Raw genomic sequence first — 27116 nt, 5'->3', positions numbered from 1 at the left:
CAAATTAGTATCAACAAAGTTTTTACGAAGACTTAAAAAAAAAGTGCGGGTGCTGAAGCAGGCATTTAATGGTTGAGTAGGTACATGTTTTGTTGAGTATTGAGGAATTACATCAGGGTGCTTCTTTGAAGTAAGTGCTCTGTTTAGAATTTAATATGAACATATATGCATATCCAAATCTACCATATCTATATCTAATCTACTGGTTATTTCCCTTTTAGTCGAACTCGCTTAGAAAGAAAACAAGATAAAACCACTCTTTTTTTTTTCCAGTGGCTTTTAATTACTTTAAATACATACTGCTTACATTCCAAAATATATATAACAAAAAATATTATCCAGCTTAAACCATACTTTCCACTATGCACCACACATAGACCAGATGCAAAGGAGGAAGAAAGAGAAAAGAATTCGGAAGGAGGTCACGGCAGTAAGTTTCATGTATGTACAGAAAAGTAACAAACAGCAGCTAATTACAGTCAAACAATATCAATAAATATCAACTCAAACCATCACTGGATAAACAAAACAGTCTCTTATGCGAAAAATGCACAATGTGTATTGTAAGGGTACAATGGTAGCACAAATATATTATTGTCAGTTATTAAAGAAACAACACCCTGGGGTCCGGAAATAAGGAAAATAGCAGATAAAACCACGGGTCTAAGGACCAGCAGCTCCCTCTGGTCAAGAATTTTTCTTGAGGGTTCATCATAGCAGAGGATTCGGGCACAGCTAAAGCGCTATTAACTAAAGTGTGAACTGGCGGAAATAAAAGTTACAAATTTAGGCCACAACAGTTGGACTGAAAACATAGTGGACTTAAAGAAAGTTTCCCATTCAGCTTTATTTCATTTTGAATTGATTTTAATCTCTGATTAGTTCCCACTTTTGTGAATAGCCCTGCTTGTAACTACATAGTTAGCTGCATCTCCTATGATCGTCCCACCCCTGTCAGAGGGTTACTGCCAGAATCCAAAATGGAAAGGCTGATTTATTAAAATTGGATTTAATGTAAAATGCATACATTTTAGCATTTATGATTTTTTTATTTGATTTTAATTTTTGGATTCCTGTCATGCCTTCAGTTTCCCTTTATTAATATGTCACATATTAAAGGGACACTGTAGGCACTATAACTATTTAATCTTTTTGAATTGGTTATACTGCCTGGTGTCCTCTGGCACAAGACCCTCCGTTATTGTTAAACCATTTCTGAGCAGTTCTGCAATAATAAGAGTTCCCGACCACCTGCAACCTAGTTCCTACTGGAGGTATGGCTATAGCAGTCTACACACTTCCTTCTAGCAATACCAACTCATACCATCAGCGTGCACTGTGATAGGCTGAAATCGGTAAGCTTACGTTCTCTGTCAATCACAGTCATCCAATGCTGCTCAGGCTAATGCTTCCTCATTAGCTCAAGCAGCACAGAGGGGATGGACTGCTTGAGATTCTTGTTTAGTACTCAAATATTAAGAACAGTATAACACTGGACGGAAGAATAGCACCAAGGGACTTCTGACACTAACGCTTCAACGAGCTGAAGCAGTTACAGTGCCTACAATGACTTTTTAAGTGCTCTATATCTAAACTATTGTTTTACCCTTCATTTCTTTAAAAAGAATATCACAGACAACTCATAAAATGTTTTTTAGTCTTGAAAATTCGCCAATGAGTTGTAACCATGGGTGGGAAGAATGTAGTGCCAGTGGCCTGATGACCTCTTTTCCATGCCCCCTGTATGAGAAGGAAGTATGAAGCCTGACACAAACGTTTAGAGTTGGCTTTCAAATGGGTGGTCCAGCCAGAAAGTGGGTGAAAATATGTTGGTGTAAAAATATAATTTCCAATTCATCTGACTTTGGAAGAGATGTTTGTTTCTAAAGGGTTGGAAATGAGGGGGTCAGACCTAAAGCCTATGGGACAAAGCCAGCAAGTTATTTCTTTAAAACATAATTGATGTCAATGTCCTCTAATTGAGATGCAATTTTTTCAAAGTGATGTATAACAAGTAATCCTTCAATCTAATGAGAGTGGATCACAATCAAATGTAAAATCAACATAATTTGGCATTAGCATGAATTGATATCTCAGTCTTGTTATTTTCTGCTAATCACTCTGTCAGTCTAACCTAATTTTTTTGTGGACTATAAAGTCATTATGTAGCCTGGACTAAACTGACAACATGGTCCCATTGGTCATAAGTTGGTTTAACATGAATACTGTATTTGTTTTGGCCTCCGTCAATTACCTGGCATTATCTGATTTCCCATCAGCCTCGGGCAGTCAACGTCCTCATATCATTTGTGTATCATTCTGGTATACATTTTTTTTTGTTCTTTCAACAGGCAAGTAACGTATGGCAAATAATACAGTTAGCTACCATAAGCATCCCTTTTAAATTAACTTTATAGAACTATGATGAGGATGAGATTTATGAAAGATTACAAACAACATGGTTTAGAATAGAAGTATTAATGTCAATTTTATGCTTTTTACTCTGCACTCATACATTTAATTTTAACTCAAAGAGATGCAGTTGGACATACAGAGATTTGGACCTTCGCCCAGTGATGTAACCCACAGAAGGAGTGCAGACTACAATAGTGACATCATTGGGAGCAGCACTGGTCATTATAAATAAGGGCGGTGATGTTTTAACTACTGGAGCGTACTGTGCTTGAATAACCTCTTATTTCATTACAGCAGGTGCTAAAGGATAGTACAACTTGCATGCATAGCTCATGTACATTTAACTCTCACATTAGTTCAAAGTGTACCCATGGGAAGATTGAATCTGTTTTTGAGCAGCGACCTGTCAGAGTGGATAAGGTTAGCTAGTTAGCTATGTATTTACAGATAAATAAATAGTTGTTATGCCATTACGACCAGTATATTATGGTGGGGCCGGACTAACTTGATGATTATTATCCTTTAATGTGCTAACATATTTCTCAGGGATCTACACTGGGTAAACAAGCATATCTGACAAATTTAGTTACACAAGGACAATTATAGTAATTATTCATAGACAGAGATATAGAAAACAAAAGTACTCAGTGGTTACAAGGAGAGAAAAATCAATTCACTGGCACTCGGCTGATAATTAATAATCATATATTACTTAGCAGGAAGAATACACTGAGACTTCACTAATGATATGTCATGGGAATAGATATTGCTCTTACCCCAATTAACATTACTAATGCTATTTTGTATAGGATCACTTGGGGGTTTATTCAGTAAATCAGACAATTTGGAGAAATGACAAACTTCAGGGCACAAGAGTTGTAATATCCAATGTTATTACCATAATGGCTTTTATTGTCTAAAATCTGTAACTCTCTTGATAATTATCTGCAATCCAGCTACGTGAGTAAATATATGTATAAAACAAAAAGCAAATATAAATGATAGTTAATGGGACCAACAGTTCGATTCTATTATTTGACAGAGTAATTGTTGGAGATGCATCTTTATTCAAGTATACCTGGTGTTCAATTAACAATTAATCATCTAACTATTTTACAGCCAGGGTAACCAATCTATATCAAGGTAGCTGTTCTAAACAACTTATGGCCAGGCCGGGTGTCACCTAAGAGTAGTCTAGCAACTGACAGTGATACAGTATTTTAAAGTCTTGTGAATCCAGCTATCAAAACATGTTTGTGTTGGCAAATGTTTTTAAAGCCAGTTGAATATTGAATCGGCAGATTGTTGTCCGTGACAGTCTGAAAAAAATAAATCACCAAATCCATAATTTGCAATTCTTTTGTTGCAAATTCTCGTTTAGAAATTAAGCCCAAATTGTTTTGAAATATATAATTCATTTTAACACATCTATTCAATATAATTTTTTTTAAGGAAACATTTTTTACAACATAATGAAAAAGCAGGAAGGACTAAAATGATTTTGCAACTGCAAGATTATCATTGCTTATCTAGTAATGATCAGATGTGGGTTTAGAAGGTATTAAAATGGTTTGCTAGAATGAATAGCCTGTTATATTATTGAACTTACAATCTTGGGTAGTTCCTCCTTCAAAACAAAAAACCTACAGTATGTCAGCAAAAGTGTTTCTCTGCTTAAAACATCTAATACATAAAGGAAACCAGCCTTAAAAACAACCACAAAAAAGCCAAGTAGGTCCCTCATATCTTCTATACAGGGAGTTTCATATTTAGCAAAATAGCACAGCCTCCTTATTCTTTCCTGTACCATCCCTGTCTACAGGGGTTAGAGTACTCTGGTAGGCGCTGCCATATGTCACTATCCTTCCCCACCCCAAATCTTCATAGGAAGAAAAAAAACAAAATAACAAATAACAGCAGCTGTATGAATAAGGAGAAGCATCTCTCTTGATAAACCCACTCCAAACCAAAATGGCAAAGAAAGCGACTGTGGGATCAGCGGGGTAGGTGAGAAATTGTGGTCTTTACCAGAAGTCAACCTCAACCTGGATTGGCAGGAGAGGGACACTTGGACATAGAGATGGGGGAAGAAGAGTTAGGTGCACGCTGGGGAGGCTCAAGTTGGGTCACTTCCCTTCACTTCTTGTTTTTCAGTTGGTTGGCTAGCCAGTCTAGCCCCTCATAAAGACCATCTCCACTGGTGGCACAGGCAGCCTGGATGTACCAATCTCGATTACGCAGTGAATGCAGCCCCAGCTTGTCTGTTATCTCAGCAGCATTCATAGCATTGGGCAGGTCCTGAAAGAAAATTTTTATGGATGAAGAGATACAGTGAGGCAGTATAGGCATCAGCTGTGAACAAAGGCAGATTCACAGTGGAATATCACCAACAAGTCACACAAAGCCAGTAGTACAGAGATATGAATCATATGGTACCCTCAGCTTTTGTGGTATTTTATTCAAGGACACTGCATATTACACAGTAAGTACAGTTGCAAGAAAAAGTATGTGAACCCTATGGAATGATATGGATTTCTGCACAAATTGGTCATAAAATGCGATCTGATCATCATCGAAGTCACAACAATAGACAATCACAGTCTGCTTAAACTAATAACACACAAAGAATTAATTGTTGCCATGTTTTTATTGAACACACCATGTAAACATTCACAGTGCAGGTGGAAAAAGTATGAACCCTTGGATTTAATAACTGGTTGAACCTCCTTTGGCAGCAATAACTTCAACCAAACGTTTCCTGTAGTTGCAGATCAGACGTGCACAACGGTCAGGAGTAATTCTTGACCATTCCTCTTTACAGAACTGTTTCAGTTCAGCAATATTCTTGGGATGTCTAGTGTGAATCACTTTCTTGAGGTCATGCTACAGCATCTCCATCGGGTTGAGGTCAGGACTCTTACTGGGTCACTTCAGAAGGCGTATTTTATTCAGTTTAAGCCATTCTGTTGTTGATTTACTTCTATGCTTTGGGTCATTGTCCTGTTGCAACACCCACCTTCTGTTGAGCTTCAGCTGGCCTTAAGTACTCCTGCAAAATGTCTTGATAAACTTGGGAATTCATTTTTTCTTCGATGATATCAATCCATCCAGGCCCTGACGCAGCAAAGCAGCCCCAAACCATTAAGCCCCCACCACCATACTTCACAGTTGGGATGAGGTTTTGATGTTGGTGTGATGTGCCTCTTTTTCGCCACACATAGTGTTGTGTGTTTCTTCCAAACAACTCAACTTTGGTTTCATCTGTCCACAGAATATTTTGCCAGTACTGCTGTGGAACATCCAGGTGCTCTTGTGCAAACTGTAAACGTGCAGCAATGTTTTGTTTGGAAAGCAGTGGCTTCCTCTGTGGTATCCTCCCATGAAATCCATTCTTGTTTAGTGTTTTACGCATTGTAGATTCGCTAACAGGGATGTTAGCATTTGCCAGTGACTTTTGTAAGTCTTTAGCTGACACTCTAGGATTCTTCTTCACCTCATTGAGCAGTCTGCGCTGTGCTCTTGCAGTCATCTTTACAGGACGGCCACTCCTAGGGAGAGTAGCAGCAGTGCTGAACTTTCTCTATTTATAGACAATTTGTCTTACCGTGGACTGATGAACAGCAAGGCTTTTGGAGATACTTTTATAACCCTTTCCAGCTTTATGCAAGTCAATAATTCTTAATCGTAGGTCTTCTGAGAGTTCTTTTGTGCGAGGCATCATTCACATCAGGCAATGCTTCTTGTGAAAAGCAAACCCAGAACTGGTGTGTGTTTTTTATAGGGCAGGGCAGCTGTAACCAACACCTCCAATCTCATCTTACTGATTGGACTCCAGTTGGCTGACATCTCACTCCAATTAGCTCTTGGAGATGTCATTAGTCTAGGGGTTTACATACTTTCCCCACCTGTACTGTGAATGTTTACATGGTGTGTTCAATAAAAACATGGCAACATTTAATTCTTTGTGTGTTATTAGTTTAAGCAGACTGTGATTGTCTATTGTTGTGACTTAGATGATGATCAGATCGCATTTTATGACCAATTTGTGCAGAAATCCATATCATTCCAAAGGGTTCACATACTTTTTCTTGCAACTGTATATGTAGTTTGTATTAGACATATAAGTTAGGGTCTATTGAAAGGCGAAATAGATGCAATTAAGAAAGTTTTGACATTCCTGACCCTTTATTGTATCTGGTGACGCTAGATATAGCATATTATGATTCTTATGCTTGAAAGAGTATATTTTAACTTTTTCTATTGATACACCAGCTGTCTCTAACACATACTGAAAAGGGTATTTCTGCCTACAGATTTTTCTGTGTTTCTTCTACAGTTAATCAGCTATAAGCAGAGCTACAACTATAAACTACAAATATCAAACTATTTCTGGATTTATATACAGAACAGGAATTGCACTTAGCTAAAAACCAAAGAGCAAAACTTGGGCCAAAATAACAGATTTTGAAAAAATCTCCAACACCGCTATTGTACAATAGTATAGTACAATAATGGCAGTTTTACCACAACTTTGCAATTTAGGTTTACATTGGCCAAAATCTAGTGTTTAGTGAATAAATCAATATTTAATAAACATAAATGGTTTCCTTAGCTTCATCAATAATATATAACAAATCACAAAAAAGCATATATAACATTAGCATTTTATCTAAATAAAAGGGTCACTTTAACCACCATTATATCTTGGCAGCATAACAGCTCAGTTCTGCAGCAATTTGTAAAAAACGCTCCAGCTCAAAAAGCTTCTCAAAGCCTGATATCAGTTCTGTCCAATTTGTGCAAGCAATGCTCTCACTCTACACATTCAACTTGGACCGAGTACTCTTCCTTCACAGGCGAGAGACGTGGAGATCAGTAAACCGTGCACTAGGCTGTGCGTAAACTGATAGCAGATGTGGTAGGGATGCTATCAGTTTGCAGACCAGTTCCCTTCATCCTATGTGATAAGTGGAGCTGCTCTTGGGGGATAAATGGATTCTCAATAGAGAGTATAGGTTAAGAATAGATGCCATAGACCAGAATAAGACATTCTGGATCAGAGGTCCGTCCCTAAAGGTGGATCAAACAAAAACTGCAGGCTGAATCACTAAGCAGTGTAACTGAATGGAACTCTACAGGCAAGTATAGATATTCTTCTTTTTTTGCATTTAAATGCATAATGTGTAAAAAAGCAGGGGAACATTTTTTCCCTATTATTTCACTTTATTCAATAATCTCCTTAAATCACAGCACTGTACACATAATGCTATTATGACAGAACATGCACAGTACACATTGAATTAATAAAACCGCTTTGTTCAGATACTGCCTAACAAGCTCACACAGCAAACTAACCTGTTTGTTTGCAAAAACAAGCAAAGCCGCATCTCTCAGCTCATCTTCTGCCAGCATCCGCATCAGCTCTTCACGTGCTTCATTCACCCGCTCTCTGTCATTGCTGTCCACCACAAATATTAACCCTGGCAGGACAGGGAAGGACACAACATAAACTTACAAAGTCTTACTGTCAAAACAGCAATGCAAACTCCAGAAAAACAAATGCTTTCTGCATAGGTTACAATGCATGGAGGTCTCTTGTTCCTGTCTCTTTACAGTTAGATATTTATATACTAAGAATGAGCCTACTGTCTCAAAAATAAAATAAATCAGGATAAAGAGTAGCTTCTCCTTACTCTGTAGGAGACCCACTACCTACTAAATACTATGGAATAAAAATATATGAACTATACACATTAAATATTACACAGTGGAATACACATCAAAAAAGGAAGGATAGTAATAACTAAATCAGCGGTAAAACAGTTAAAAAACTGAAATAAAATATCTAGTAAGATAAATACTTACCACAATCTGTACCTTAATAAAACACAGTCTGTGTAATATTTCAGTGGAATGTCCAAATCCTATAGATAAGTTCTGTACAGTTTACTTTATATATTTTTATATCAGATATTTATTACTGCAGTAACTTGGCTTATAGCCCACCCCATCACTCAAATCCCTCATGGGGAGCAGCTGCGGTTCCTTCTGCCCAAACTATGTGTGTGGCAGGTGCTCACAGGTCATATTCACTGATCAGCCACAACATTAAAACCATTGACAGGTGAAGTGTTGAATTCATCCCTCAAAACATTAAAACTGTTGTTGCAGCACGAAGGGAACCTACGTGATATTAGGCAGGTGGTTTTAATGTTGTGGATGATCAGTGTAAGGGAATGTTTCAATTTCCTTTAAAAGCCAGAGGACACGTTCAGGGGTCTTGTGGAGTCCATGCCTTGACGCATCAGAGCTGTTTTGGCAGCATACATGATATTAGGCAGGTGGTTTTAACCCTTTAAGGACCAAACTTTTGGAATAAAAGAGAATCATAACATGTCACACATGTCATGTGTCCGTAAGGGGTTAATATTGTGGCTGATCAGTGCAAAATCCTATCAGCTTGTAAAACTGTTTAATGTATGCCTTTTCATGAAGTAAACTGCTGCCAATCACTGAACTACATATCCCATAATCTTGTACTGGACAACATAATGGTTTCTGCCAGAAGGAATAACAAGTTTTTTAAATGACTTAACCCCTTAAGGACACACGACATGTGTGACATGTCATGATTCCCTTTTATTCCAGAAGTTTGGTCCTTAAGGGGTTAATCCAAATGGTACAACTCTTTAGTGTATTATTAGGATAGCATCAAGGGTGAGCAATGTTTTGATTTTATCCATAGGTCTTCATCAAGCTCTTACTTACTTTGGGATTCCTAATGAATCTGGAGTGCTTTCATTTCGATTGACTATTACACTGAATTGCAGGAGCTGGACCATTTCGTTCCTCAGAATAGTGAGTTCAAAAACAAGCCGGCTGCTTGCCATTTTATTCTTAGACTTTTTAGGCATATAGCCGTCTGGATATTTACTAGAAAGGGTTTAATAAAAAGAACCTACTAAACCACTATTTAAATATTCATGTTGTGTGTATTATGCTTCAGTCTAGAATTGATCTACATGCAAATATTTTTATCACATCTTCTTTATTAAAGATTCAGGTCAATTATGCCACATAATGTAGTCAGTATTTTTTCCCTGCCTTAGACATGCTTCAAGACTGTTAAAGCAGGCTTAATTGCAAAGATTGCAGAGTGCCGTCAGCTGATGTCACAGTATGTTTGTCTTTATGGAGGATCTCAATGCTAAAATAAAAGCTTAAGAAATATTATTTTTAATTAGATGTTATACTTTTACAATTTGATTTAAATTACTATTTTAACCCCTTAAGGACCAAACTTCTGGAATAAAAGGGAATCATGACGTGTCACACACGTCATGTGTCCTTAAGGGGTTAAGGGTCACTCCAAGAACCTGTGCTCCTTGTATATTCATGGTACATGGAGTTTCCTAACATAATCTCTCTTCATTACATGGCTTATAGCTGTAGTTTGAAGCACCTCCCCTTCGTGATGTCACAGACTAAAGCTCCTCCCAGTAAAGCGAGGTATGTACAAACTAATTTAATTGCCTATCTTGTAGCTTTGCATAAAAGAACCTGAAGTGCAGTATTTTTCACTTTATTCATTCAAAAAACATGAATGCAGCTTTAATCAAATATTCCATACATGTCCAATAACCTGTAGCTGAGTAAGGATTTATAGGATTAACATAAGACTGCCATTAAGTAACAGTAGCAGGGCTAGGATAGTCGGGATTGGCTGAGGATTATCTGTCCCTTTCTCTACTCTAGTAAAGCAAACGAGGGAAAGACAAAGTCATGAGTATTTTGTCCTTTTTTATTCTTTTAATATACTATTTACATTTTTTATAAATAATGCAAACTATACCTTAAAGAAATTCTAAGTAAAGAAAACTGCTAAAACACAAAACAGGCACTCACCCTGAGTATTCTGAAAATAGTGTCTCCAGAGTGGCCGGATTTTATCTTGGCCGCCCACATCCCACACAGTAAAGCTGATATTCTTGTATTCCACTGTCTCCACGTTGAAGCCTGTTATAGGTGGAGAGAGAAATATCAGGTTATATTACAATAACATGTGGGCATTTCTACACACCTACATATATAGCTGATTTACAATGAAGAAACAAATCCAAAGAAACTGTACACATTGACGACTTTGGTAGTCATTTAACAAACTATTTATTAGTTCTTCATCAAACACAGTATGAGTTGTTATTATTATTATTATGTTATTATTTATAGCGCCAACAAATTCCGCAGTGCTTTACAATGGGTGGACGAACAAACATGGAGTTGTAACTAGACAAGTTGGACACACAGGAACAGAGAGGTTGCGGTCCTTGCTCAATGAGCTTACATGCTAAAGTGAGTGGGGTAAAGTGATACAGAAGGTAAGGATAGTTTTAGACTAATGACAGTTACAAGAGAGGAATCAGTCGGGAGCTATTAACAGTTTAATTGATACGCTTTTATGAAGAAGTGGGTTTTTAATGATTTTTTGAAGGAGTGGAGACTGGGTGAGCATCTAACAGAGGAGGGAAGTGAGTTTAACAGGAACGGTGATGCCCTCGAGAAGTCTTGAAGGCGAGCATCAGAGGTGGGAGTACGGACAGAAAATAGACGTAAGTCTTCAGCAGATCATAAGGGCCTACACGGTACGTATTGTGTATTAGGGAGGATAGATAGGTGGGAGCAGCATTATGTAGAGATTTGAAAGCAATAATTTTACCAGAATTTTAAATTGAGTCCTATATCTTACAGGAAGCCAATGTAGGGAATGACAGAAAGGTGAGGCGTGGGAGGTGTGGGCGGACAGGAAGATAAGCCTCGCCACCGCATTCTTTATGGACTGTAACGTCGCAAGTTGGGAGCACGTAAGACCACTGAGAAGCAGATTACAGTAGTCAAGGCAAGAAAGGACAGTGGAATGGACCAGCACCTTAGTCGTATCTGGAGTTAAGTAGGGTCGGAGTCAAAGAGTTCAACCTAACTTTAAGATAAAATATCATTACATCACTTTACTATCCCTAACTATTATATTGTGACAATACCTAAAATGGCAGACTTCAATTAACATAAATTACTCTTACATGGCCAAGTGATTGAGGAATAAAGATTGTGATGAACTGAGCCTCGTCATGTGATCTTGGAGGGACCTGCTGGCCAGCCTCTTACCAAAAGACTATGGGCCCTTTAAAACGATGTGAACAGACTTGGTTCGTGGGATTTTACATTTGGTTCGGGAACTGAACAGCCGCACGAACTGGAGACCACCCTGGAGCTTGTTATGCCTAATTGCTACTTTGTAGCAATTTCCACCACAGTGTTCTAAGTGTTCGTCTGGGTGGCCGCAATTCCTATGGACGATCACGAGGTGGCGGCCATCTTGTTGCCGTGAACGCAGACAGCGGTCTTTGGGCATGTATCTCATGGAACTGAAAACGGACACAGAAACTCCCAAACACCGCTGAACTTCTAGCATTGCCTGCGTAGGGTTCTACAACACTTAGAAAGGCGCTGTTCGGTGGAAACGTTCCCACGAACATGGAGATCAAGCTCCAGGGTAAGACTATTGACTCTGTTCGTAGTTTGTTAGTTTTTAAACTGCCAAACTAGTCCGACCGCAAGCCCTGATTCTCTGGAACTGTTTTGGGCACGGGACCATGCGTGCGGGCGGACGGGCGGTCAAATTATGACTTCCAGGAAATTCCTGAACCCCTGAACTGATCTGGGTAAATTTTTGGATATGTTGGTCACCCAGATCAGGGCTATCAGGGGATGTAATTTGTGGGGGGTTTGTGTGTTTTAGGGTATTTTGGGTTTTTTGTAAAAATGTGTGTTCATTGTTCTTGGAGATAATGGAGTTTAATACAGTGCTTGACTCAATTATCTCCCAGGCACAGGGGAGGGATTATCTTGTTTTGTATGGGACCTGGACCTGAGAGCCAATGTAATTGTGTATATGTTTTTACTGTAGTCTACTCTCAGATCCAGGGGGAGTGCCCCTTGCATAGGGGACTTGCATATAAGGCCATTTGTGGCTGCCATTAAAAATATTAGTTTTACCCTTCATGAAGTCTAGGCTCATGTTTGGGGGATTGGCGAGCTACATTCACTCTGGGGATTGATATAATCACTATACTCCCTTGGTTCACAACACTTGCTCTAGTAAGAGCAACCTGCTTCGCTCTCTGGACTAGGAGAGGTCTACCTACTGAAAACTGGATACTGGTCTTGGGTCCAGGGTGGGTGGAGGACAGCGAGACCCCAACCAAGCTCTGGCGGTTTGTGGGGTTTACGGTGGTTATGGTGTCTGGTGAGGTGCTTATGGTACTCAAGGATTACTAGGAAGCAGCGATTGATGGAGGTACCTGGTCGGGGTGCCAGGCGGTCCGTCACAAAGATTTACATGACAGATGAGAAAAAAATGGACATACACCATCCAATATGCAAATGCAGATAGTAACTGTACCTTCTCTACTACAAATTATCATTATTGGTGATAACATTACTTATCAAATTCTGTAATCTACTATTGTGAATCACCTGCATATACTAAAGTAAAACTTAAGAAAGGCCACACTCTGAAACAAGAGCTGTGAAATTCCACAAATTTCCCAACATGCATCACTGCATAGGCAATGAAACCAGTACATGCTAATCATTCTTGAATCCTGTTGTAACATTGTAGCATTTTACAGGGAGTAAAATTCAATCCATACTTAGCTAGATTTTGTAAAACTAATTAATGGTTTGGCATATTACGCTGTAATGTATATGGCATGTTTGAATTAATAGCATGCTGCCATAAACAAGGCATATTTGTGATGCAGTGTGCTTCATTTGAGATCCGGCAGTTGTAAAAGTTGCTGTAAGATTGACTGTGTCAAACATCATGGACAAAAAGGAAGCAATCTCCTAGCCTATTTTTTCATCTTTGCATATGCTGGTTAGATTTTTCCAGGACAATATAAAAATCCGTATAAAGCTGCTTGACTATACAAATATGCAATGCCATTCATTACGCAGATGCTTATTTTGCATAAACAATAGAATTTTTTGGACAATCTTTATCTAGTAGTCAGTGCGATTATGGCAATGCTCTACCTGCAACGCAAAGAGATCATGAATTTGGCGGTGGTCAGAAGTTGCTTGAAAAGAGCCTTTTTGTATTTAGAGATGGGCAGTTTTGTATTATGGAGATACATATCTCCCGGACTAAATTCAAATTCTTCGTCTGACACTTGGGTCAAGACTGCATACACCTTTTTCCAAAAGGGAACCAGGACAAGACAGCCACAGCATACATGGAGCATCTTCAGCATGAGTCTGAGTCATCAGAAAAAATACTATGTAGTCGGGCTGGAATAAGATATCATCTCGATAGTAGTTTGTAATTGGCTTCTTAAATTTCAAAGCTGAAGTGGGAGAGAATCTACATTTTTGATTATGAGAATGTTCTACCTAATTCCTCCTCCCAATGCACTTTAAAAAAAAGGGGTTGCATTTGGGGGACCAGTTATTAGCATCTGATATAGAGCGGATAAACCTCGGTGCAGGGACTCATAACCCACACAGCACTCCTCATATTGAGGAAGGGATCAAACAGGTCTGCTCTAGAGGAGATCAACTTAAAGAAATGTGTCAACTACAAGTAGCAAAATAAAAGCTGGCAGAGATTTAATGTTCTTGGAGGGACACTATAGTCACCAGAACAACTACAGCTTATTGTATTTGTTCTAGTGAGTATAATTACTCCGTTAAGGCTTTTTGCAGGGAAAAGGCAGTGTTTACATTACACCCTTTGGACACCTCCAGTGGCCACTCCTCAGATGGCTACTAGAGGTGCTTCCTGTGGCAGTGCTGCATTCAGAGACACTGAATGTTCCTCATGAATATGCATTGATTAAATGCATCACTATGAGGACTCCTTGACTGAGATAATGTCTGTATATATAGATGTATGGCTGTCTGTGTGTATAGGTGTATGTGTGTGTGTTTATAAGTGTATGGATGTCTATATGTATGGCTATCTATGTGTATAGGTGTATGGCTGTCTGTGTGTATAAGTGTATGGCTGTCTGTATATATAGATGTATGGCTGTCTGTGTGTATAGGTGTATGTGTGTGTGTTTATAAGTGTATGGCTGTCTATATGTATGGCTATCTATGTGTATAGGTGTATGGCTGTCTGTGTGTATAAGTGTATAGCTGTTTAGGTGTATGGCTGTCTGTGTATATAGGTGTATGGCTGTCTGTGTGTAAAGGTGTATGGCTGTGTATGTTTTTTTTTACATTTCTTTATTATTATTATTATTTTAAACAGGGGAAGGGGTTTAGTAGACAGGGGACTGGGATATAGTAGACGGGGGGGGGGGGGGGGGCTAGGATTTCGTAGACATGGTGGGAACTGGGATTTAGTAGACGAGGGGGGGGGGGCTAGAGTTTAGTAGAGGGGGTGAAAATTTACGTTTGTTTTTGCAGGCCAACATAAACCTAAACCTTGTTTATTTGGGTTTGACATGCTTGGTTTACATGTTTGTGTTCCTGACCCTACAGTGTTCCTTTAAGGAATTTAAAATTACTGTGGTCCATATTAGTTAAAGGGTACATGAGACCCTTCAGGGTGGATAGTAAAAGTTTTACCCTAACATTTAAGAATAAGCCGAGAAAGAGATGCCTGCGCAATGACAGTAGGATGTCTACAGCATCCATCAATAGCATTTTACACATGTAATACGACTCCTTACATGGCACTGGTATAAATCAAAGTCTATTGAAGGGACAATACATATGCATTAGCTTCATGTCAATTAGGTTTATTACTCCAGTAGCTAAAAATAATCAATTTATTTAAATAAGGTATTTGTTTGAATACTTCATAAATCACTGACTTTCTCTTACGGAGGTTGTCCAATCTGACCTTACTTGCGTAATGTTTGCTACCAAATCATTTACTCCACTGTTTTCATTTTATCTATAGAAGAGAAGGTGAGAAAAAAAGATCTAAACTCAGGAAAGCTAATTAAATAATGATGCAGTATTTCCATGCAGCGCACAACACGTTAGGCAGTCCAAAACTATTAATTCTAAACTCTCCAAAGGATTGACATTTTTTGGCTTTTAGAAGAAGCTACAAAAAATAGACAATTGTTTTAAGGTAAAGTAAAAGAAACAACATCAGTCAGATCTGTTTAAAAAAAACACATAACCTTTCATGTCTAACAAGTAAAGCAGATCTCAACAATAAAGCATCACCCATATTTACAGTATGAATATCAGTTACGTGTCACTTTAGCATTCCAATGTAGTCTTGGGTAATAGTCTATATTAGATCGGAGTGGTATTCTAAAATACAGAGTCTTAGGGGAAATGTTAAGCTCTATTTATGCGTATAGTGGTGAACACAACATATTCCTTCCCTTCAGCAGGCAAAATAAACATGTTTTGTTTTCTCAAGGCAGCATTCTGCTGCTACATTAGTAAAAGCTATTTGTAGCTCTTGGGGGAAAAAAAGCTTTTTCAAATAAAACATTCAGAGAACATAATGTTAATGTGTACAGTACTCATTGAGGCTCCTCATTTTAGCAGCAGAGGTACTGACTGAATAAATTCTAGGGCACAGCCAAAGTAATACTAAAACACACATTGGTCTATTTTCTGCAAAATATTTGGTTCCCATAGCCTTACAGTAAGACAATCACATCTAAGCCGATTCATACTTGCACAAGTATATATGGCCATCAATGCTCCCTTGCATTTTGCCATAAAGGGTAGTGTGTGTGTGAGCGCATAATTTCATGTCCTGTGACATCATGGAGCACAGCACACTGCTTCACTCAGACACTGATCCCAGCACTGTACCTGAAGGGAGCAGTGACAACGTCTGTGCCGTTGCAAGCCAAGATCATGGTTCCAAGGTCACCAGGAATAAATTGCCTAGATATGGAAAGGTGGTTTTATGATTATGAGTGTATGAGAGTATTTACCTTTTCCAAGCCAGTTTTATTTTTTTTATTTTTTTATAATTCTTTATTTTTGTAGTGCAGATATATATTACAGACTGACGAGAGGTACCCCAAAGGCAATCCTCTGGTCTTTCCCTCGCGTAACATGCGGGGCATTTGTATAACATGCACAATTTTTATTTTTCTCATGCTTATACATTTGGATTTAAACACAGTTTGAAAGTATAATGCTTTGAAGTCGGTATGAGAACTAGGTTATGAACATTCTAAGAAAAGTAATCGCTTGTCATTAATGATAAAAACATGCTGTGCCTTTAACAGGTGAAATATTGCATTTGGTATCATCGAGTACAGTGTGTAACTAACTTAGCTGGGTGCAATAAATTCCTTCGCGTTAAAGCCGTTTATAGTAAGCTTATAAAATCAAAATTGTAAATCAAACTTAAGTAGGCACAAAGCAATGCTAAGTGGGCACAAAGTAATGCTAGCTGGTGTTAACTTGCGTGCTGCGAGACAATGTAAGGGTAGTCCAGGAGCCAAGCACATGTCGCCAGGAGAAGTGTGGCTGTTAAGCCTGTGTGGAGCCCATGAAGGTTCAGCCTGTGCCCTTAGGGTGCTGGATACTGCCCAGGTACGAGTGAGGGTACGGTTCTTGGCGTCGCTTCGGTGGGTCGCTCGTTGTCGTTGGATCCTTAGGTAGTCCTGTGTATACAGTTGTTAGTCTCTTGTGATGAGTGTTAGACCAGGTCCTTTTTACTTCGCTTGTCTGTGGGTGCAGAGTGTCTCCCTTCCTCCCATGTGGGGAGCGGTACAGGACCTTCTCTCTCTGACTGTTATTTGGCGGTAATTTCCCCCGACTGCGTCTGGCGTCTGTTTGCTTACTGAGGTTCCGTGTCACCTTCTTACTCCCAGAGGATATCTGCTCAGGTGGGCTCGTGCGGTCGGTCGCATTTATGTTAGGAGTCGCCTTGCCCGGTCGGGGCTTCTGTGACTCCTCTGCATGCTCTCTCCGTGTCTTTCTTGCTTTCCGGGCTGCCTGTGCCGCCATTCTCAAGTGGGCCTCCCATTTCGCCCAGAATAGCTCGAATGCGGCATCCACTGCGTTCGCAGGCGCCATTGGTGAGCGGGTCGGGTGCTGTTGGCTTTGCAGGGTCGGTCTCTGCGCCCTGCTGGCGGCCATTTTGTTTGGGTCTCGTGGCGTCCGTCGGTCGGAGTTGTGCCCTGGAGCACCCCAAAGGTGAGCACTCTGTGCGGGCGTATGAGGGTGGACCGGGATATCCCCCGCCGGTCCAAAGGGGGGGGAACGCAGGCCCAAGGTTGTAGTCGCTGCTTGTCTCGGCTGTGGGAGAGCGGCCGCCTCTCCCGCACCCGCCTCGCTTGTAGGCCGCAGGAGCATGTCGGGTGTGCATCGCTTGAAACGCCTCATTTGAGGTATCGTTTTGTTACTCTCGATGCTGTCCGATGCTTGGTGGCCTCCCAGCTTCTTTTAATTGCCGTTTTGTGGGCAAAATGTCGGTTTATTTCCCCTGTTTGGCAGGAGCTGTGGAGGCTAACGTCCTCTCTGCTCTGCGGCTAGGCCACGCCCCCCTCCAAGCCAGTTTTAAAAAGGAGGAGTCACTGTCTGGCTGAGAGTGTCAGCAGACCGCTCTCAGCCAATCAGTGGAGACCCTGCCCAGCAGCACCCCACACTTCCTGAATCGGAATTTCAGAAGCCAGATACGGCCTGGGGGGAGTTTAGAATGCCGCCAGAGGCTCACTTTGAGGTTTAACCATTCGAGGCAGTGTAACCATAACAACTTCATTTAGATTAAGTTGTTATGGCATCTAAACTGAACCTTTAAAAATCAGAAAAAAACAACTTTTCACAGCCTGCATATAATAAGGTTTACACATCAAGTTCAACTACAGAAAAATAACTACAAATATATTCACTAAGAAGTCCTGATTTGTTAAATGCTTCATATGTCTAGGATCTAAATACATTTTTAGAAGTTAGTGCTAACTGTATAACAACCCTAACCCTAACCTTATCCCTAAGTAGAGCAATTACGGTATACCTTTTGGAGCCAGAATGGATGGTATGTAGCCCTCCTCTTCCTTAAAGGAAATAAGTATATATGAGTGCTTCCATACCAGCGAGCCTAGTGGTCCCCAAATGCATTTAATTTTCATGGTAAGTACGAATTGGTGAAAACGTACAGTTAGATTGGAAGACTGAACTTTAAGTGAATATAGTCTAAGGTCTCTGTCTATGCGTTCTTTAAAAAAACTAATTATTGAGTATAGTTAATTACAGTGGCAGCTGGTGAAGTTTTAAGAGGGTGTGGTGCCAGACTCCTCCACCAGAATTTTACTCCTCCCTATACAGTACAATAAAGCAAGCTGGGAACAACATAAAGATATCTATACAATACATAGAGCTGAGTACAATACAGAGCTTACCACAACACCAACAGAGCTGAGAAAAAATATAGATATAATAAACAGAGCTGGGAACAACTCAAACATGCCTACACAATACACAGCTCGGTAGACTACAATGATACCCATACAACAGATAGAGCTGAGTGTAAAATACAGAGAAATAACACACAAATATATTATAACTATTCCACACAGACAGGATCACTGTATTGAATCACACAGAGCTGCAATAAAAATATACCCCCAACATACATGTATACTGTTCCCGCTCTTTCTCTCTCTATATATTCCTGGCCCTCTCTTAACTCTCCCTTCCATGATCTAATTTTCAGTGGTGCTCCTGCTATGATAACTTTAGCTTTCTATTAACCCCTTAACGCAGTTACGGCGTTCTATGCCGTCCCCATTTAAATGGGCTTTAAAGCCGTTGCGGCAGCATAGAACGCCATAACGGCTTGCAGCCCCAGGAGGTAAAATTTACTTACCTCCGCCACGATCCTCTTCGGGAGGACTGCCTAACAGCCCAGGCAGCCCTCCCCCGGCAAATCAGGCCCCCGGGGGCAATGTGATCGCTCTCAAAGAGTGATCACATGGCCTCCTATAGCTGGCTGTGGATCTGCCAGCAGGGAGACTGTCTGAAATGTCATTTAACATGTTTAAAATAAATTAACATGTTTAAAATAACATGTTATTTAACATGTTTAAAATTATTTAACATGTTTAAAATAAATTAAATGTACATATATATATATATATTATAAATATAATACATCGTATAATTGCAATAAATAAATAAAATAAATAAAATATATTTTTTAAAAATTGAAATAAATTATATATACATATGTAATTTTATTCTAACTGTATTTTGCTATTAATATATATTGGTAACAAAATACACTTAGAATGACATTCTATATATATACACAGATAAATATATATAATTACATAAATAACTACATAAATAACTACATAAGTATACACATAGACTTTAAATACATATATATGTATATATATATATATATATATAAAAATTCTACAAGTATATTTAAGTAATATTTTAACATAATTATGTTATTTAATTAATTAAAATTTGATTGACGTGCCTGACAACCCAGACAGAAAGTGCAGAGAATTTGAATTGCAAGCACTATATTTAACCCTGTAACTTTCCAAGACACCATAAAACCTGTACATGGGGGTACTGTTTTACTCGGGAGACTTCGCTGAACACAAATATTAGTGTTTCAAAATGGTAACTTGTATTACAACAATGATATTTTTAGTAAAAGTGAAATTTTTAGTAGCCACTTAGTCACAAACACGTAGATTCAATCTGATTCGTCAGGCACAATCAAGTGCCCCGTCACAAATCTTGTCAGAAGACTGACAAGTCTTTATATCATATGCCTTTGGAAGTTTGCTTTTTGACTCTTTTAATAGTCAAATGTAAGCCAGAATATCGCTGCAATCCATTTCAACCATATGAAACAGAGGATCTTAGGATCTGGCAAAAACAGACATTGAAGTTCTACTTCAGACACCGAAGTTCTGCTGTAATGACAAAAGATGAATATGGAGTCATACCTAGTGCCTGGCAATTTGCAAAAACTTTCTTGTTTAAAGACAAGGGTTGACTGTTTCACTTCTGAGGAAATATGCATCCTAATTATTTATGTCAGGGAAGTATATAGCAGATTTCTTTGATGCATACTGCATAATTCTCACACTTGACGCACATCTTGTTTACCCTTGATCATGGATTACTGAGGTAGTATTGAGACTGAGTATGAAATTAAACACTCATGAATAAAGTTTTCCATAGTTCCAGAACATCTAAAGGTCTATCTAAGATTCTTAATGTTAATGAAAAATGCACCTCCAGCATCTAATGCGGTATTGGTTTAAGGGATCCTACAGTGCCAGGAAAACAAACTCGTTTTCCTGGCACTATAGGCTCCTGTAGTGTCCCCCTCCCGCAGTGCTGAAGGGGTTAAAACCCCTTCAGTCACTTACCTGAATCCAGCGCCGATGTCCCTCGGCGCTGGGTCAGGCTCTGCCTACACTCCTCCCCTGCCGACATCAGCCGGTGGGGGACACTTAATGCGCAAGCGCGGAAATAGTCGCGCAGGCATTAGACCACCCCATCTGAAAGAATTATTCAATGCTTTTTTATGGGTAAAAATCTGACACTGGAGGTCCGTGAGGGCAGACTTAGATTCTTAGAGCTGCAATGTAAACATTGCAGTTCTCTGGAACTGAAATGTTTAACATTGCAGCACTAGGTACAAAAGGGACACAGCACCCAGACCACTTCAATGAGCTGAAGTGGTCTGGGTGCCTACAGTGTCCCTTTAAGATGACTATTCATGCAGTTGTTATGATGGAATGAACTGTTGATGGTTAGTTTGGGTTGATCCACTAAAGAACAAGAAAGGCACCTAGAATTGTATGGGAGAGGATCAGTGTGTTCTAATTTCAATGTGTCAGCAATCTGATGTGAAGCTTGATTTTAAGTATTAAACGCTGACTCTTGATCCTGCAAAGTGAATGTGAGGCTATGTGGGAAATGTTTCCAATCAATGTGCCATTTGTTGTGTAACATATATTCATTGCATCGTGCATCATGCATCATACCCATTTTCTGTTATGTTTATAGAGAACTTTTTCCTTGTGTATAAGTTGAAGAATATCAAGTTAAGAACGAAGCAGGAGTGAAATAGATGTTTAGTAGGTAATTGTTATATCTAACATGAATGTTTAAATGGCTGCTGAACTTGATGTGGGAGGCAAAGTCAAGAATCTGATCAATAATAAATTCTAAAAATGGTTCTTGAGACTTGTTATACTCAAAGAAAATTTTGAGATTAACAAGTCTTATATTGCGTTTTAAATGTTTTGATGTTCCCCTTTCTTACTAGAGGTGATCCTTGGACTCTGTGGCACCAAAAAGTAAACCATAGAGATCTATCTGGAGAATACAGAACAAATATAGCTTAATGAGTTAGCGTTCACCAGTAGTAAAATTATTAGTAAAAAAGTAAAATTATGGCGCTTTATGATGATGACTACCAATATGACATCACATCTCCAGCCATATCCTGACTGTCTCTTAAGGTTGAAGAGCTCAAAAGCAAAGCAGATTGAAACAGATGGGAGTGAACTTCAGGGTGGAATAAATACAAAAATACATTTGCTTGCTATTCTAGGAAATAAATACAGTGCAAGAGCCATTAAGACGTCTTATATATCCTGTCTTCACACATTGGCTATAAATGTACCCATGCGTCACTACTGTAACCAAAGGCTGGTTGGTTGCGAATCATTATTATCAGGTTTATTATTTTACAACACTTAAACCTTTAATGCTGTTGGTTGAACAACGACTACAATAAAATAACTAAAATCAGACATGCTGTCTTTTTATAGCATATCAATCAAGAATACAGTGTACCTATGGTGGGAATTGTGGTCACAATCTCGCCAAGCTTCAGTTTGTACAAGATGGTGGTCTTTCCAGCAGCATCAAGCCCCACCATCAGTATTCGCATTTCCTTCTTTCCAATAAGACTTTTCAGTAGGTTTCCAAAGATGTTTCCCATGGCTACTTTCTAGAGATGTCCTTGCGAATGATAAATATCTGTCTAACAGAATGACAGAAGTAATTTAAAAATTAGGAATTTATATAGTAAAATAGTATTTTACATACCATAATTAAAAAACAGGGTCTAGTAATTGATAGCTAAAAGAAGAGCTTCATCTGCTCATTAAGCAGATAATACTCCCTGAGGACTTACTTAGAACTGGCATCAACAGATGTTTCTCCTGTGACTCCAAACAAAGCTATATTCTGTGCAAAACATATCAAATCATTTTTTTTTTTAAAAAAATACATGTAAATTAAAATGCAAGTGCTCAAACTGTTTCCTAACGTTCTGACTTCTAACGTGGCGTCTGGAAGGCCCCGTTCCTCATCTCTCCTATTCCTGCCAGAAGCTACCCTTAGCTGTCCTGTGCCCTACAGTACAGGGCCAGCTTATTGGCTTAGATCATCAGCAGATCTCTCTCATTCAATGAGCTAGGATTTGTTCTGCTGGGCATAACACAGGCAGAGAGCTTCCTGGCTGCAAAGGGGCAAAGAACAATAAGTGACAGACTCCAGGTAAGAACTCAAGCCATAAAAAATCATATAACCTGCAATAACCTGTAATGTACTGTTATTCAATTCAAGTGCCTTGTACAAGTTAACATGTTTACTGTTATAATGGATGGATATTCCCCCCTCCCCACCACTTCCCAGTTTACCCTTCCTTTCCCTTCCCTAATATATTGTTCTTTATTATTTGTAAATTCTGCAAAAAATTTTCAATAAAAATTATTTGAAAAGAACTCAAGCCATTAACAAACGGTTTCACTACTTACATGGGGAAGGGGAGCATGACCCTCCTGGAATCATAGCCACGCACTGTAGTTGTTATAGTGCTTGAAGTGTTACTTTAAGTGTTACCCCCTTACCTCACCACCCTCGGCACATAAAGAGTTAGAAAAAAAAAACAAAAAAAACTTTACCTACCCGATCTCTTCGCCATTGTCCCTCGGCTCTGCCTGCTCCTATGTCACCTGACGGGGGCCTAATGTGCATGTGCGGCAAGCACATTAGGCCCTCCACCTAGGAAAGCATTGAATCAATACTTACCTATGGGGAATTTACTGACTCTAGATGTCCTCAAGTTGAGTGTGTTAGGAGTCCATTAGGCAATCCAGAGCCAGGTAAAGTCTTGGAAGCGCCTCTGGTGGCTGTCAGTCAGTCAATGAGCTGAAGTGGTCTGGGTGCCTATAGTGTCCCTTTAATCAAATGACCAGTATAAAATTATTGACACCATAAAGGCTGCTGTCAGGCTAACGTTGACCCATTCGTATTCTGTAATAGGATGATTATGCACTGGCTTCTCACATTACTTTCCTACGCACACATTTGAAAGGTGAGAAAAGAAGATGTTTTATCTCCCTCTGAGGTGATAGCTACAATAGGTAATGTAAAAGGTGGCATGAATTAGTCACTTAATATATGAAGCATGTTGCAAAACTTCAAGCAGTAAGAATTATTAGAATGTAACTTTTTAATTCTTGTTAATTCAACAATGAGCAAATGCAATCCTAATCTCATCATGGTTACTTCAGTAATCTGGTCATTGTCAAAATTTGATAAGGGAATTGAAGATTTTAGACAAAAGAAGACTTGGGAAAACTACCAAGATCAACTGTATTTTCCAAATGGATTATTTTGACCTAGAATTCACCATTATCTTTTTAGTGAATACAATAAATAAAACCTGGTATGTTAACGGGATACTCAAAGCAAAATAACCAAAACAGCACACTGTTGTCAAAAGGTTTGCGTCCAGCAGGCACCCATTGCCTGGCTTAGTACTCAGATGTCAATAAAAATGAAAGTCCCTACTTCTGCATCACTAACATCAATTCTGCCCTTCCTAAAATGGAATTATTTGGCAGAGAGTGTCAGCCAATGAATTCCACCAAGATTGTAATATCTAACATGGAAAGGGAAGACCTGCTTTATCTATATCTTAAGAGAGGGCTCCACCGAGGAACCTTTAGGACCCAAGTAAATGTCGAACAATTTGAAACAGTTCAACTACTTACTGCAGGTTGGCTTAATGGAATTCCTTGCACCAAAACAACTAGAGTCTGAAATAGTCGTAATGGTGGTTTGATTGCCACTCTATTGGCATTAACATTTACATTTCAACTATATATCCTTCCATTATCTGTCAATGAAGAATGTAAAGAATTAAATGATGGTACCTTCACCATTTCAGCTGTTTTGGACAATATCCTGTATGGCTGGCTGAGAAATATTACTAGGAAACATGGTCAGCAACAATTTAAATGTTAAACACTGTTTGAGCATCAGTGGCAGCTACACCTTGGCATTACAGATATTGTGGAGAACATAACCCCTGGTGCTCTGTCACAGCAAAATGGCCTAAGCATCCTCTGACGGTCACAATAGCTTAAGTGGCAAATGCAAGCCACCACCTATCTATATGACGGCGTTGCCTATATGACGGAGTAGCAATAACGGGGTTTCCATACATGAACCATAATGTTAAACAATGCACTGATTCACTAACAGTGCTAAGCAAAACCTGATGTATGAAGGATGGAGGCGAGAGATGAAGTTGTCAGCTATGCCAATTAAAGATGAAGGCGGATGCTGCTATATTCAAAATAAAATACAGAGGCAGGTGTTCCTTATGACAGGTGAGATGGAAGTAGACAGGTGGTCCTCATGTCAAGGCGGGATGGAGGCAGGCAGGTGGTCCTTACGTCAAGGTAAGGTGTAGGTAGACAGGTGGTCCTTATATCACAGTGAGGTGGAGGTAGATAGGTGGTTCTTATATCAAAGTGAGATTGAGGTAGACAGGTGGTCCTTATGTCAAGGTGAGATGGAGGTAGGCCGGTGGTCATTACGTCAAGGTGAGATGGAGATTGACAGGTGGTCCTTATGGTAAGGTGAAATGGAGGTAGGCAGATGGTGCTTGTGTCAAGGTGAGATGGAGGCAGACAGGTGGTCCTTGTATCAAGGTGAGATGGAGGCAAACAGGTGGTCCTTATGACAAGGTGAGATGGAGGCAGACAGGTGGTCCTTGTATCAAGGTGAGATGGAGGCAGACAGGTGGTCCTTGTATCAAGGTGAGATGGAAATAAGCAGGTGGTCCTTATGACAAGGTGAGATGGAGGCAGACAGGTGGTACTTATGACAAGGTGAGATGGAGATAGACAGGTGGTCCTTATGACAAGGTGAGATGGAGATAGGCAGGTGGTCCTTATGAGAAGGTGAGATGGGGTAGACAGGTGGTCCTTGTATCAAGGTGAGATGGAGGCAGACAGGTGGTCCTTATGAGAAGGTGAGATGAAGATAGGCAGGTGGTCCTTATGACAAGGTGAGATGGAGATAGACAGGTGGTCCTTATGAGAAGGTGAGATGGAGATAGACAGGTGGTCCTTATGAGAAGGTGAGATGGAGATAGGCAGGTGGTCCTTATGAGAAGGAGACAGACAGGTGGTCCTTATGAGAAGGTGAGATGGAGACAGACAGGTGGTCCTTGTATCAAGGTGAGATGGGGGTAGGCAGGTGGTCCTTATGAGAGGGTGAGATGGAGGAAGACAGGTGGTCCTTATGAGAAGGTGAGATGGGGGTAGGCAGGTGATCCTTATGAGAAGGTGAGATGAAGATAGGCAGGTGGTCCTTATGAGAAGGTGAGATGGAGATAGACAGGTGGTCCTTATGAGAAGGTGAGATGGAGATAGACAGGTGGTCCTTATGAGAAGGTGAGATGGAGATAGGCAGGTGGTCCTTATGAGAAGGAGACAGACAGGTGGTCCTTGTATCAATGTGAGATGGGGGTAGGCAGGTGGTCCTTATGAGAGGGTGAGATGGAGGAAGACAGGTGGTCCTTATGAGAAGATGAGATGGGGGTAGGCAGTTGGTCCTTATGAGAAGGTGAGATGAAGATAGGCAGGTGGTCCTTATGACAAGGTGAGATGGAGATAGACAGGTGGTCCTTATGAGAAGGTGATATGGAGATAGGCAGGTGGTCCATATGAGAAGGAGACAGACAGGTGGTCCTTATGAGAAGGTGAGATGGAGACAGACAGGTGGTCCTTGTATCAAGGTGAGATGGGGGTAGGCAGGTGGTCCTTATGAGAAGGTGAGATGGGGGTAGGCAGGTGGTCCTTATGAGAGGGTGAGATGGAGGCAGACAGGTGGTCCTTGTATCAGGGTGAGATGGGGGTAGGCAGGTGGTGCTGATGCCGGCATGGCATTGTTACACATTGAATCCTGGTATGAGAGACAATTCAGACCTGTATAGATACATATATATGGGTACGGCTGCTGACATCCCCTGTTCTTTTACTAACCTACCTTCTCCTTTCCTTCTTTCTCTCTGCAAGCGACTCCTCTGTCCTCTCCGACCGGAATCCCGGTCCAACTAACGCGAGAGCTCCATCCGACAAGCAGGCTGTGCGGGGAGCGCTCGCGAGACTGTCCCGGTTTCCATAGCAACGGATGCAGCAGCGCTCTCCCCCTCCAGGTCTGCTGCAGAGATGAGTGGGCAGCAGGCCTGGTCCTCACATGCAGCATTGATCTGTATAAATCACCCACACATCCATTAACACAAAGTGGCAACAAAATCATAAGAAGGAACAAAAAAAAAAAAGCCAACTTGTAATATTTCATTTATGAGTCATGAAACCTGCACACCCAGCTTCTCAGTATAATCATACAGCTTTCTC

The 27116-nt window shown here is 40.0% G+C and overlaps 1 protein-coding gene across 1 annotated transcript; it reads right to left on the bottom strand.

Moving 5' to 3' along the window:
* Window positions 1–274: 274 nt before the first annotated feature.
* ARF3 (ADP ribosylation factor 3) lies at window positions 275–26835 on the bottom strand. Its single transcript, XM_063426064.1, has 5 exons — window positions 26746–26835; window positions 22249–22438; window positions 10321–10431; window positions 7771–7895; window positions 275–4713 (listed from the first exon to the last, which is right to left on the bottom strand). Exons 2-5 carry the CDS (start codon window positions 22394–22396, stop codon window positions 4552–4554), a joined length of 546 nt encoding a protein of 181 aa, XP_063282134.1. The 5' UTR covers window positions 22397–22438; window positions 26746–26835; the 3' UTR covers window positions 275–4551.
* Window positions 26836–27116: the final 281 nt, after the last annotated feature.

The sequence above is a fragment of the Pelobates fuscus genome, chromosome 1 (assembly GCF_036172605.1).
Source record: "Pelobates fuscus isolate aPelFus1 chromosome 1, aPelFus1.pri, whole genome shotgun sequence".
Taxonomy (NCBI): Eukaryota; Metazoa; Chordata; class Amphibia; order Anura; family Pelobatidae; genus Pelobates; species Pelobates fuscus.
The sequence above is the reverse complement of the archived record's forward strand: the minus strand, read 5'-3'. Positions and strand labels throughout refer to the sequence as shown.

Coding starts and splice junctions, on each gene's coding strand:
- ARF3 (XM_063426064.1), bottom strand. CDS start 22,396: ATGGGAAACATCTTTGGAAACCTACTGAAAAGTCTTATTGGAAAGAAG. Junction 10,432..22,248: donor GACCACAATTCCCACCATAG/GTACACTGTATT, acceptor CACCTATAACAG/GCTTCAACGTGGAGACAGTG. Junction 4,714..7,770: donor TTGTTTTTGCAAACAAACAG/GTTAGTTTGCTG, acceptor ATTTTCTTTCAG/GACCTGCCCAATGCTATGAA.